Below are 13745 nucleotides of genomic sequence, written 5' to 3' on the forward strand. Positions count from 1 at the left end.
AAAGTTTGTGCATCAGTAAATTTCCTAGTGACAAATTTATCTTCCAAGATCTGCAAGCAGATTGCTCCTCTGCACTGCTGCTGCTCAGTGGTATCCCAGTGACTTCAGCAAACCCAAGAAGTTAAAGAGAGTAACTAAACTTGCTTTTTAAGGTCCATTCTTTAAATGCCAAGAATTGCTATTATTACTGGAAATAAAACCAACTCCTATCTACTGCTGCCTCATAGTTCTGAAATATTTTAGAATCGAGGAAGGGGGAAGAGAGAGAGAATCAAAAGGGTCAACAAAAATGAAATATAGTCTACACATGTAGCCACTATATCAGCCACCCATATCTCCTTTGCACTGAGAGTTCACTGGTTTTGGTTCTCAAGCCAGTCACAACAGATGTGGTTTTGTTTCCACTTAACAAAGAGAAGCTCCATTCGATAAGCAGATTCTGGAAAATAAGTTCAATAAATTAAAAAAAACCCTGGTCTCTGACCTAAGGGAAAGTTATTTTTCACTGAAAGAAAAAATAAGTAAAACAGTTCTAATGTTGTTTCACAGCAACACCAGACCCAACCTAAAATTGCTCTCCCAGGTCTGAACTTGGCCCCTGCTATCAAAATACCCTTACAATGCTGGCCACAAAGAGCAGTCTCACTTTGAAGATGCAAAGCCTTGCTGTTGTAAGGCTTAGTGAGAATCAAAATGATGCAATCCCTTCACACTTCCACATGCTCACCAGCAGAACTGCTCCTCTTCTAGCACTCAAGCAACTCCTGTGGAGCCAGGACTTTCCAGGTCTCAGAGATTTTGCACCTTATCTGCAGGAAGAATTTGGGAGAAGAGGGAAAGGATAGGGACAGGAGAGCCAAGCATAAAAGGAGGCAGGCAGATTTCAAGAGCAAGAAAGAATAGCATACTTTCTGTAAAGTAACATCACATAGCAACAGCCAACTGCCTGATGTGTTCATTACATGCTCCTTTACCATTCCAGTTAACAAATTAACTTTAAAACAATCTTTATGTGCTGGCTATTTGCAATCACAAAAAACTCAAAGCAAGTTATGTGTAATTTTCCTTATTTTCATGCCATTCAGGTTCTTGTAAAATATAATTCCTCTTCTTGACAAGTCTGAATTCCAATTGCATCACTTTTCTTTTTTTTTTTTTAAGTTACTATATTATATAACAAAGTTTGATCATTGAATCACAAGCGTAAACTCTTAGAAGTAATGAAAACTACAGCCTTGTCTTCAATCTGGGTATTTCTAATGAAGAAAGTTCATTTTCCTTCAAAAAAAAACAAGACAGAGTTCCCTTCCCCAACACTACTACTATCAAGTGGAGACAAGGCAAATAATTAACAACTACAAGCTCTGTGCAACCTCATTAGCAGCACAGCACTGTGAGTGTTCTACAAGGCATTTTTAAATTGTACCATGACCACCGTTACTCTGAGAACTGAATTAAAAATCACTCCCTACAAAAATACTAAATGGAACTTTAACATTTCTAGAGTTTCTTCAAATGGTTATCAGCTGACAGGAAATCTTGACCAATTATTTCTCAAAATGTAAAGTTTTAATTTACAAAATAATAAATTCTATCAAGCTACATGATGTATTAAGTTATAATTAATGTTATGTAGGCTACATTTATTATGTTCATGTACACTACATTTAGGCTGCTGTGGCAACTTTCAAGATTGGTTAAGGAATAATTTGCTTTAGAGCAGAATTAAGGCAGGCATATTTTCCTTTTCACACAAAGTTTTAGTATAAATATCTTAGGTAGTGTTAAGTAATACTTATCAAATTATGCAGCTTCTTACGCAAGAATTACAACAGGTTTGGAAATAAATCTCTGCAAGAGGAAATACCAGAGTTTATCATACCTTTAGTTGCTATTGTGCGGTAATTCACTGAGCACAGCCCAATATAATTTGCAGCATATACTTTACTACTACTCCAAAAGAAAGCCCTTCAACAGTTTTTTTCCTCTCAAAAGAAAAAAAAAACTGATTAAGGATGGGAGTAAGAAATTTAGGAAAATGTGGATGAGACACAAGCATCTGATCAACAGAACAACACAGAACTGCAATTTTATCTCTACAGAAAGGCTTTTCAAAACAGCATACACCATGCTTACAGGCTTCAGCATCAGTTCCTGAGCATCATAATCAGAGACCTCTCCACAGATCCAAAGATCTCTGATAACAACAAATATAGAAGAGTCTATTCTCTGTCAAAGAGCCATTAGCAATACACAACCGGGGGTTAGGGGAGAGGTAAATAGCACTCTCTAGAAACACCAGTTAAGACCCTAGAGCTGCTAGAGAGTGGCTCATGGGCTGCTTACAATAAGAACTATAAAATCAGTAGAACAGTCTCAAATAGTAACCTGTTCTACTCAAAATCCCAAGACATTTGACTCTGCAACACTGCACCTTATGAGGCAACAAACCACAAGATATTTTGGAGCTCAAAGTTAGAAAGGCAAAACCAGATGAAAGCCTCCATTCAACTAAAGTAACTTTTTTAATGAGTTGCAGCCAACATACATAATCCATCACATAGCAGTAACCCTTTATTTTCCAATTAATTCTGTTTTCTAGCCAAATTAATTTTCCAAGTCAGTTGCAGCAGGAGAGATGAAAACATAATGGAAGCTAGCACCCAGCCTAATCACAAAATAATCCACGGCTTCTTAACAGCATCTTCCTTCCACAATTATCAATGCAGGCTGTCAAACATTGTTATGTCTAGCAGAAGTGCATCAGCTCCAATGTAGTTTTCCAAAAACAAGGTGAAGCCACTTGCTCACAGCAATTTAAGAAACCTTTAAAAACGAAACAAAAAAAACACGCTCCCCCCAAAAAATAACCCACACCCACACCATCATCTAGATTTAATGCTGCTCTGTCTCATCCATGTGATGTAGGGCCCATTACAATTTGAAAGATACAAATACAATTTTAACACTATTCAATTTTCAGGTTTTTATGTAGATTATCATTCAAGTGTTTGTTCTGTGAAGATTTCTATTGTTTCTGAGGAAGAAAAAATTTTGCATATGTAGGTGACATAAATTCAGAGAATCTATTTCAGTTATTTTCTGCAGAATGCTTGGTTATAAACCCAAACTGAAAAAGAATGTCTCTCACAGTACTGCTTTTCTTAGCTTTTTTTTTTTTAATCTAAGTCATATCCAGCTTACAAAATACCCAGCACACGCATTAAAATCCACTGCACTTTTTAACTTCATTAAAATCACAGAAAGAGATCTCCCAGGTCTTCACTAAATTAAATCTGGCTCTTCCTTAATAGCAATTACAGTTCTTATCTCTGTAACTCCTACCGGAAGGTTGCTTTGGATCCTCCTGTCCTAAGTTAAGAATCTTCTTCTGACTTCCAAATGGGTATGTGCATGGCGAGCTGTATCAATCTAAATTAATGTAAGAATTTCCTCTTAAGTCTCTAAGCTAAATATTTTCAGATAGCAATGAGAATGGTTTCTTCCTGTTCCAGAAAAGCTTTGTGTACAGGCAGTACTATGAAGAGCCTCTTCCCTTGCATCAGCTCTATCAGTCATGCAGCAAGTCAAACAGGGAACCTGATCTGACAGAAAACTAAGGCGGCAGAAGAACTAGTTCTCTGTCGGATCAATGTGATCCTTTCAACAGCTGCCTGTTAGAGCAGATTAAATGTATCATGAAAACGCATGCCAAGAGTTTACAAAGAACTGGCTAGCCACCTTAAAAATAAAGCAAACATGGAATAACATTTCATAAGGAGCACTTCTTAAAGCCAGCATTTCTCTTTAACAGGCACATGAATCTCCCAAACATCACAAAGGAAGCAACAGACAGAGAAGGATAAAAAAGCTTTATTACTTGAAATCCGTATCACGTGGCCTCGGTTTTCAAAATATTAGGTTAGTGCAAAAGTAACTGCAGTTCTGGACTGTGAATTTTAAATCATTATAACTAGGCCCAAACACACCTTTATTAATCAAAACAGGAACCATTACAATCAACACATTTTTGCCAACAAGAAATAAGTTTCTTCATTCCCGTAGCGTAAAAATTTGCACTTCAGGATTTGACGAACTCTTGGAAAGCATTTTCTGCATCCTGTTGGTTGTGAAAGCATTTTCCCTGCAAAAAGTTGTCAAGATGCTTGAAGAAGTGGTAGTCAGCTGGCAAGAGGTCAGGTGAATACAACAGATGAGGAAAAACTTTGTAGCCCAATTCCTTCAACTTTTGAATCGTGGATTGTGCGACGTGCCATCAGGTGTTGTCATGGAAAAGAATCCGGCCCTTTCTGCTTCCCAATGCCGCCTGCAGGCATTGCTGTTTTCTGTGCATCTCGTCAATTTCCTGAGAGACATCTCAGATAGAACAGGTTTTTCTGGGATTCAGAAAGCTGTAGTGGATGAGAGCAGCAGCAGACCACCACACAGTGACCATGATCTTATTTTTGGTGCAAGTTTGGCTCTGGGAAGTGCTTTGGAGGTTCTTCTCAGTCCAATCGCTGAGCTGGTTGTCATATAAAATGCACTTTTTGCTGGACATCACAATCCAATTGAGAAATGGTTCCTTGATGTTGCATAGAGAAGATGACACTTCAAAACAACAACTTTTTTTATTTTCAGTCAGCTCCTGAGGCACCCACGTATTGAGCTTTTTCACCTTTCCAATTTGCTTCAAATCCTGAATGACCGTAGAATGGTCAACGTTGAGTTCCTTGGCAACTTCTTGTGTAGTTATAAGAGGATCAGTTTCAATGCTCGTTCTCAACTGGTCATTGTCAACTTTTGATGGCCGCCACTATGCTCCTCATCTTCAAGGCTCTCATCTCCTTTGCGAAACTTCTTGACCCACTGCTGCACTGTATGTTCACCAGCAGGTCCTGCACCAAATGAGTTGTTGATGTTGCGAGTTGTCTCCGGTCTCTGCTGCTTTATGACCCATTTTGAACTCAAATAAGAAAATCGTTTGAATTTGCTTTTTGTCTAACATCATTTCCATAGTCTAAAATAAATATAAAATAAACAGCAAGTAATAAGTCAGTAGCAAAAAAAAAAAAAAAAACCAGCAAATTCCAACAACGCAAAAAACGCAATTCCTTTTGCACCAACCTAGCATTTGCCTAGACACAGATGAGCAGTAAGAAAAGTTCATATTCTCACACAGAAGAGCAAAACTTCTCCAACCTGCTAAATCCACAGGATGAAGACAGCTCACATGACTAAACGATTTTCATCTTATGATCACCAGCAGAACTCCTACACGGCCATTGAAGTCTTTCTGCATCTGTTTTTTAGTTACCATATCATATACAGCCTATTCTGTTGGGAAGTGTTGTGATAGACTATCCTGGTGTCCCTCACCCTGGGTACCTTTCCTCCTGTAAAGCCCACAAATTTACTTCAATATGTTATTTTTCTCATTTTACTGGCAAAGGGCTGTTGTAACTGAACCCATCACTGAAGACGCCACCCAGCTCCTCAGGGAGAGATATGAAGTGCTTTCCAGAGATGAAGGGCTTTGTTTCAGCAAGTGGTAACTACCCACACTCACAATGCAATTAACCCTGGCATGGCTGATACAAAGCGACATAAATTGTTGTTGAAGCAAGTTCAAACCATATCATTCTCCCTTTCCCCATGTATAAAAAAGATGCTTTAAGAGTCCCTCACCAGGTTCATTAAAAGCAACAGCATTCATCCAACCTCTCCAAAATTATGTCCACATTTGGTCAAATGCACAGAATTTATATGAGGCTTTTTGAGGAAGTGGGGTGAGGTGTATTTGGGGTTTTTTTACTATTTTTAATAGTATCGGGACTATATTTAATCTCATAGTGGGTCTCCTATAAGTTAAAACACATAGAAGGTGTTAATGGAAAAGACATATTTGACTAAGCACAAGATTTTTAAGTCAAGTGGTACAAAATAAATCTCAGTGAGTTTGAGAGAAAGTCATGTAAGCAACCTATGCTCAGTGAAAGTTCAACTGAAGTCAGACAAGCTCAGTGTGTCCAAGAATCTGATTCAATATAACCTGACCTCAATTTTCTCACTAGGCTTTCACTGTAGTTAAAGAAATAATATCAACATTTAATAGTACCAGTAGATAACTAGTAATAAAGTTTCTCTACATACAGGTATTTCTACTCAAATTTAGCATCCACCTGTACAATGGATGTATGCTTATATATATTTAGAAATACACTTTACATATCAAAAGATAAAAGCTTTTAAGTGGAAAGAAGAAAGTGGAATGGAGTTTCTAAATGAAACTCTCACCCAGGCATTCTACAGTTACTGCAACAGAAAATAATTACTTTTTAAATAGCTCATGACTCATGTCACACCCTAGACAAGGATTAATCCAACACCTTCAAGGCCTTTTTACCTTTCAAAATAGATTTATTTCTCAGCAAAGATACAGCTTATGCTAGTAGAATCACTTCCACTTGGCTAATTTAGATCCATTCTCCAGACCCAGTAAGACAAAATCTTCTGGCTAGTAAACCCACACCTATTATGGGGCCTACACTGGCAGCACTTGCTTGACGCTGAGCACCAGTGTGGTCCAGGCCAGCCACCTCCAGGGATCTGAACACCTGAACCTTCATCCCTCCTCAGTCCCTTTTCACAGCCTAGGAAGTGCAAACAGAAACACAAAAGCACCACCTGGGTCAACAGAAAGCCATCCCATTTTAAGGAATAAGTACTTTTCTCAACTATTTTGTTTCCGCCTGTGGAAAATAAAACCTTAATGACAAAGCTGAGTACACGCAACTTGCAATCCAGATCAGTAACAAGTAGTTCTGGTTGTCATCAGCCAAACAATAATTAGCAATTGGTGTATGATACTGAAGATAACGAACAGCATGAGCAAGCAAGACTCCTGGATTTTTTTTTCTTTTAAGTGGTCTTGTTCATAAGGAGTAGCAACCACAGTCCTGGCCTTTGCCATCTGCAGTATTTGCTGAATGTTTAAAATGTTACTTACGAACAAGAGCAAGTTTTCCCAAAGTATTTCATTAGCAACAAGCAACATCTAGGTCAGGAGACAAAAAACTTTCCATCACACATACTGTTAACAACAGTCACCTTTTCACACAGTAAAATTCAAAATAACCCAGTCCAAATATAGGGGATGGAGACTGAGCACATCTGATCTGCATTAGCCGGACACGTGAACAAAGCGCTGAAGCGCACTGCCGGGAAGCCCCTGCCCAGAGGAACGCGGAGAGAGGGGCGGCAGACAGGTTAAACCTCACCCGGCAAACCGGGACAGCAGCAGGTTGGCCGGGGTGACACGAAGCCGTAATCCCCGGCTGGCCTTACATGCCGCCGCCGGGCACGGGGAGTTGGGCTGAGGGGCACAAGATTAAACAGTGCGGGAGAAGAACCAAGGAGTCTAAAATGTATATATTAAAAAAACTTAAAAGGAAGCCACCAGAACACTAGGTGTGAGATTTACCTCCCCCATAAAACCACCGGAAAAATGCAGAGTAATAAAGCGGATGCGCGCACATGTGCGCATCTATAGACACACAAAGCATACGGAGCGCATCCGCAGAGTTGCCGGGTCCCAGCGCAAACCGGGGCTTAGGCGGCGGCACCCACCGGTGTGGCGGCCGGCGATGCGATACGGATAGCGGCACCATCCGCCCGGGCGGGGCGCAGCGGGTTCTAGAAGGAGCCGCCGCCCCCCGGGGCCGCGCCGCCCGCCCGCTGCCGGGCGGATAAAGTTTGCAGCAGCCGGCGGCGGCGCCACTGCAGTGCCGGGCGCGTCCGCCGCAGTGAGCGAGCCCCAGCCTGCGGGAGGATGAACGCCGGTAGGCCCGGAGCCGGCCGGCGCGGCATCCCCTGCCGCCGCCCCACCAAGCCCCCTGCCGCCCTCCCCAATCTACTGACCGATAACCTCTTGCAGCTCGTAGGCGTCCCTGCAGATGGGCCAGCCGACGGCCGGGGCGGCGGGCGCGGGCTGGGGCTGCTGGACGTGGACCGGTGACTCGCTCTGCTCCGCCATGATGCTGCCGAAGCGCCCAGGCACCCGACGACCTTATTCAAACTTCCCTTCCAGCAACACCTTTCGGCCGCGCTCCCTCCCCGCGCAGCCGGCCGCCCGGCGGAGGGAGGAGGCAGGGCAACGAGGGGGAGGAGGCAGAGGCGGGCGCCGCCGCCGGCCCGGCCGCTCGCCCCGCGCGGCTGAGGGGAGAGAGCGCGAGCGCGGCGGTTGGGCCCGGCGGCCCCTGGCCGGCGTCGGTGCGGGGGGCCGGCAGCGCGCGGGGGGCGCGCGCCTTCGCCTGAGGGAGCAGCGCGGGGTGTGCGGCCGCGGCGGGAGGCGGCCCCGCCGGCCCGGGTCCCGCAGCCGCTGGCGGCAAGCCGGCCATCTTCTGACCCGCTCATCCCGCCGCTTTCGGCGAGGCTCCCCGCGGCTGGAAGCACTGCCGGGTCCCGCAACGGGCGGCGGCCTGGGCGTGTGCAGGCCCCGGGACTGCCGGCAGCGCCCCCGGAACCCGGCAGGGCTGAGCACGGGGCCAGGGCAGGTCTGGGAGGAACCCCATCATATGGCAGGATGCTAGAAAGCACCTGTTAGGCTGGTAACAACCACACAGGCATCGCTGGAGCACAGCTCTCGAGTATTCAAGTGACACTGCCGAGAGGGTGGGTGCTGCTGCAAGATTACTTGTATTTAAATTTGAGGACATAAAAAAGGACACTGCTGTTTTCATCAGCAGTGAGGGCTCCAGTCGTGCAAAGCCGTGAAGTTGCCACTTGACACGAGCAGCCCTTTGCAGAGAGGGTGGCCGAACCATGCCATGTCATGCCACGGCTGCAGGGACAGTGGCACAGCCCATGCCGCGAAGGACTGTGCACTGCTGAGCAAGGTTTCCTGTGGCTAACCAGAACTTAGTGATTTAAACAAATATTCACTACAAGAAACAATTAAACTTCTCTACTGCTTCCCATTATACAAGATGAGATAAAAAACCCTACTACTAACTGAACTTTTTTTGTTTAGCTTATTCCATGAAGACTTTCAGTTAATAGAATATTGTTCCAAAAATGAAAGCAAGTTACTTCTTTTTTTGCTGTGCTGCTGAGAAAGCTGAGTGGAGCATAAACTCCTCACAAGCACTTAATGTTTCAGCCGAAGGTGTATTAGCAGCTTGCAAATAGGGAGTTATTTGTGCACTAAACTTCCATTTTCTCACATGAAACAGGTAAGCTCAGTACAGAGGCTACTAGTAGTAGAAAAAATACTGCATACTTTCATGATAAACCAATTCCTCTCAGTCTGGTTTTTAGAGACGAGGTGATTAAAATGTTTTCACATCATACACACAGTAGAAATTATCTGCCACAAAACTAAAGGTCAGCAAGACTTGGAAGAGTAAGTATTAGACTGTCATTCAATACCAAGCTTAATGCCAAGACTACACAAACTTGTTATTACTAGAGAAGACCTTTCTACCAGAAATAGCATGAAAAAAAAAAAATAGAAAGAGAGCAACAGCACAGGCCAAATCAATCAGCATAGGAAAATGGGTTACTCACTACTGAAGGAAAATAGCCATCTTCTCCATCTGTACTCAGTTTTCATGGGTTGTGGTAAGGGGGTAGGTGATGGTTTTAGTTCTTGAGCCATGAATTTTCGTGATGCTCCTGCAATATAATTATCTAAACTGCTGGTTTACATCTGATACCATTTTTGTAATTTTTGTCCTGATTATTGTCCCAATTTGTCCCACTAATCCTACAACTTCGGGAATTTCTAGAATGCACCTGCAGCTTTTACAGGAAGCACTTTCTAGGATAGCAATTTGATAAATAGAGGGACTTCTGGGAAATGTTCTGTGCATTCAGGGTACAACTCAAGAAAAATATCAGAGCCTCAGAGTCAGGTAAGATAAAAGACAGTGACAGCAAGACCTTGAAGCAGGTGGTTCATGCCAGTAGGCCACACTGCCTTTGAAAACCAGGTCCCCTGCTGCAGACATCGGAGAAAAGCCCTGCAGTACTGAAGGCACTGCTGTTCAAAGCATTACAGGCAATATAGTTCTTCCACAAGATGCTGAAAAGAACGGTCATCTGCACATTTTTGAGATTCCAGAGAAGGAGCAAGGGCTCACTTAAAATTGCTATTCTCCAAATTGAAAACAGTTGAGAACAGTCCAGTCTGAACATGGTTTGACGTTTCCTAGTGCTTGAATACATTGGACTTCAAGAAATTCTCTGAGTCACTGAGTCCAATCACCAAATAGTTGATTCCAAAGTTAAAAAAGGCTTTACATAGCCAGGCTGCAATCAAAACTGGCAGTATTTGTAGGCCACCATGGGGGGAGAGTTAAGCTAATACTCAGACCTTTTGATAGTTCCCTGCAGTACCCTCTACAGATAGAGGGGGGAAAAAGTTTAAAGCAAAATAACTCAGACTTCATTTCTAGATTTGAAGAATTTAGACAAGAATATATTGGTACTTACAATAACATTTCAGACCAATTAATTATCTTTGAATATAAATGTATCTATATAAAGTCAAAGGCAAGCACAAGGACTGGGTTCATGAGCAATGGTACATGCACGTGGGATAGCACTAAACCAGAGCAAGCAGGATCTATTTACTCTCCTATCACTTCTGCCTCTGAGAAACAAGTGAAGTAGAACCATCCTCTCTCTCACCCAGCATGGTCTAATATTACAGTTATGACCATCACATGGTGTAGCACAGCTCTCTGCAATTAGGTATGTAAAGTTTGAAAGCCTCTAATTTGGTAGCAGTGAGGTACAGCTGTGCTTTAAACGACATCATGAGATATGATGGCTGACACAACAGCAGCTGGTGCTGGTGGGAGGGGACTAAATGCTTTCAGCTTCCCTTTCTCTTCTAATTAATGTATAGTTAATAGGTAATGTGCCTGTTATTGCCACTAGCATGCTTGTTTTCATCAAAGCTTGCAGCTTAAGTTAGTTTCTGCTCATGCAGAAGACATGGGCATCTTGGCAATTCACATTTCAAAAACTATCTTATTTAATATACTGGAAAATATTCAATTCAGAAGTCACTGTCAGCTGTGTTCTTACTTAGTCTCACTGAGGTTAATGTCTTTCATAGCATAGTGACCTTAAAAAATAAACCACTTTTTTTTTTCCCCCTTAAGTTGAAGGCCTTGGTGGCTTTGTCTCTTTTCTTTCCCCCTCCTTGTAAACTTTTGCAAGCTGTTCTGCTCAGCGAATTTACTCCTTAAACTCAGGTAGGAAGATTTTGTGTTCTGGATATTAATGGTTGTTGAACCAAGTAACCATTATGCTGGAATTTATTGTTATATAATCAAATGGGCCTTTTAATTGTTTCCTTATATACCATACACCAAGCTATTACTGGTCCTTGCAACAGAAACTTCCATTGCCTTTCTGGTAGGTACAGTCAGTGCTGCAATACACATCACTGCAATTAGTGGCTATTAGAAATAGAATTAAGTACTGTCTGTCATGTGAACATCAAACCTTTTTCTTAAGTATTTTATTTGACCGTCCTATTTTTCAGGCTACAGATATAGGAAATGCTTACATCTTTGTCTCAACCATCCTGAATGTGAGTGACCTTGACAGGGATATTGAAGACGTCACTTAGAAGAATGGTGGAGCCTCTGTGAGCTTCTCTGCAGAGCTGGAGAGCAGATGCAGCCCCAGTCTTGATAGAGCTCGTTCCTCAACACCATGGCTAGCACTGGATGATAGGAGCCACTGTTAAAGTAGTCAAGTCTTCACATCCTCCCCATCCAGTTTTTCAGATGAGAATGGATTTTGCAGTTAATTTGCTGTTGCTGCCAAACCAGCCAAAACTTGAAAATCACCAGCTTAAAAATTACTAGCTCATTCCAGCAGCATAAGCACCAGTGGCTCATTACCTAAATCACGATGGCACACCAATGATTATACATTTCAAACATTCAAAATTCAGAACTGTGCATACATTTAGAATATTTATGCACTAGTCATTCATGTATTGGCAACAAATGCCTTCTGGAACCTGCAGGAATCACAATTTCCGCCAAGATGTTACCGTGAAAATGACAATGGTCTAAAGATTATTGTTGCTTTTAAACTCCAGTTTAATATCATTGTGGAGGTGTCTAGCTTACTGAAGCTTTTAGCAGGAATGAAATCCCTGTAGCTGTGAATGGATAAAATTCAAACATATAAAAGAATTGACCTAGGAACTTCCATGGCTTTCATCACTGTAGCTTATTAATGTCTCATGCATACTAAAAAATTAATCTTCATATACCAAAAGGCTGTGGAATATAATTATCTCAATTTCACAACTGGAAACAGAAAAAGCTTAAGGGATTTGCTAAAGGTCATAAAAGAAGTCTGTAGCAAAACTGGGAATATAGCACACATTTTCTAAGGGTGGAATTTCACACAGCCTCACAGCAAGATCAGGGACCGAACCTAACTGACAGCTAATTCCTGATTCGGTTCAGCTGAAAACATTAGCGAGTTCACCATGCAGCCAAGCGAGAGAGAGGATCAACAGGAGAGACATGACAAAAGAGTAGCCAGTAGTGGGGAATGGGATATCCCACCGTTTAAGCAGGAGCATAGTTTTACATTTGTTAGGTGGTCATGAAATGACACTAAGTCCAAAACAAATTCCTTAATTATAAAATTCTATCCATCATTTGAGTAAATGACCCTTGCCTTTTCTCATTTTCTATTTATAGGATCAGTGAAGGAACAGTTCATACTTCACTGGAAAGCTACAAAATTCTATTCAGTAATGTTTGTAGAGTGCTTGAGTTCTTTGGATTGAAACACTTTAAAAATAAAATATTTTCCTTTTAGATTTGGAGATGTAAGCTGAAATCATTTTTCCATCTAAATGCCATGAGTGTGTGTTTATGAAACCCAACCATTAAACTAAAATTTGTGATTATGTTTAAAATTTTCTCTTTTTTTTTTCTGATGGAGAACCTGGGGTCTGATGGGCAGCACTTTCTGGGAGATCAAAATGGATGTAAAAGTAAATAAACCTTTCTTTCTTTCCAGCATTACGATTTGCAAATGAGAAATTAAACTGTCCAGAACTGCTGGCTAAATTTCCCCTCAAGTAATTCAACAAGAATCCCAGTCCAACTTGACCATTGTAAAAAGCTCCAGCTCCTATCTCTCAGGGCAGCTTGCTCTACTTTTACAGGACTGGCAGAGCTCCTCAACCTAGGTCATCCTGGAGGAAGAAAGCTGTTTAATGAAGAGCTCCTGCTTGAGCAAGCCATTCAGGGAGCAGTGAAGGCTGGGCTGCCCTGCGAGGGCCAGTGAGGCAGCAGGGGCAGTGGCTGCACGGAGCAGGGGACAGTCTGGCAGGACCCCAGCCAGGAGAGGGGGAAAGGCCCAGGGATGGCAGTCTGGGTCGGTGACAGTCCAGTGATTGCCAGGAGAGTCTGTAGGGACAGGGCAGGTCCAGGCTGCAGCTGGGAGGAAGGTGAGAATCAGCAGGGTGCAAGACAGGGCACTACTACAGCTTGCTAAGGCAAGCACCAAGCATAGCTACAGCATAGCTCAGGCAAGGGCCACGTGCAAGGACCTGAGCTTGAACACACCAGAGGACCCAGGCAAGGCTTCTCATAGCTCTTTCTTGCCACTTGGCTGTTTTCACAGCTCCCTGATCTGAGGTTGGAGAGCAGCCCCAAGTCCAATCTAGCCAGGAGTACAAAAAGTGAAACCCCTAG

At 42.6% G+C, this 13745-nt stretch overlaps 1 protein-coding gene across 1 annotated transcript in view; it reads right to left on the reverse strand.

Moving 5' to 3' along the window:
- Nucleotides 1-8211, reverse strand: part of STK39 (serine/threonine kinase 39) — a 105408-nt gene extending 97197 nt beyond the window's left edge. The window contains exon 1 of the mRNA XM_065841411.2: nt 7921-8211. Coding sequence (XP_065697483.1) covers nt 7921-8035 — 115 coding nt within the window. The 5' untranslated portion in view covers nt 8036-8211. The remainder of the gene's footprint in view (nt 1-7920) is intronic.
- Between the last annotated feature and the right edge of the window lie 5534 nt (nt 8212-13745).

Source organism: Patagioenas fasciata, chromosome 7 (genome assembly GCF_037038585.1).
Source record: "Patagioenas fasciata isolate bPatFas1 chromosome 7, bPatFas1.hap1, whole genome shotgun sequence".
In the NCBI taxonomy this organism is placed as follows: Eukaryota; Metazoa; Chordata; class Aves; order Columbiformes; family Columbidae; genus Patagioenas; species Patagioenas fasciata.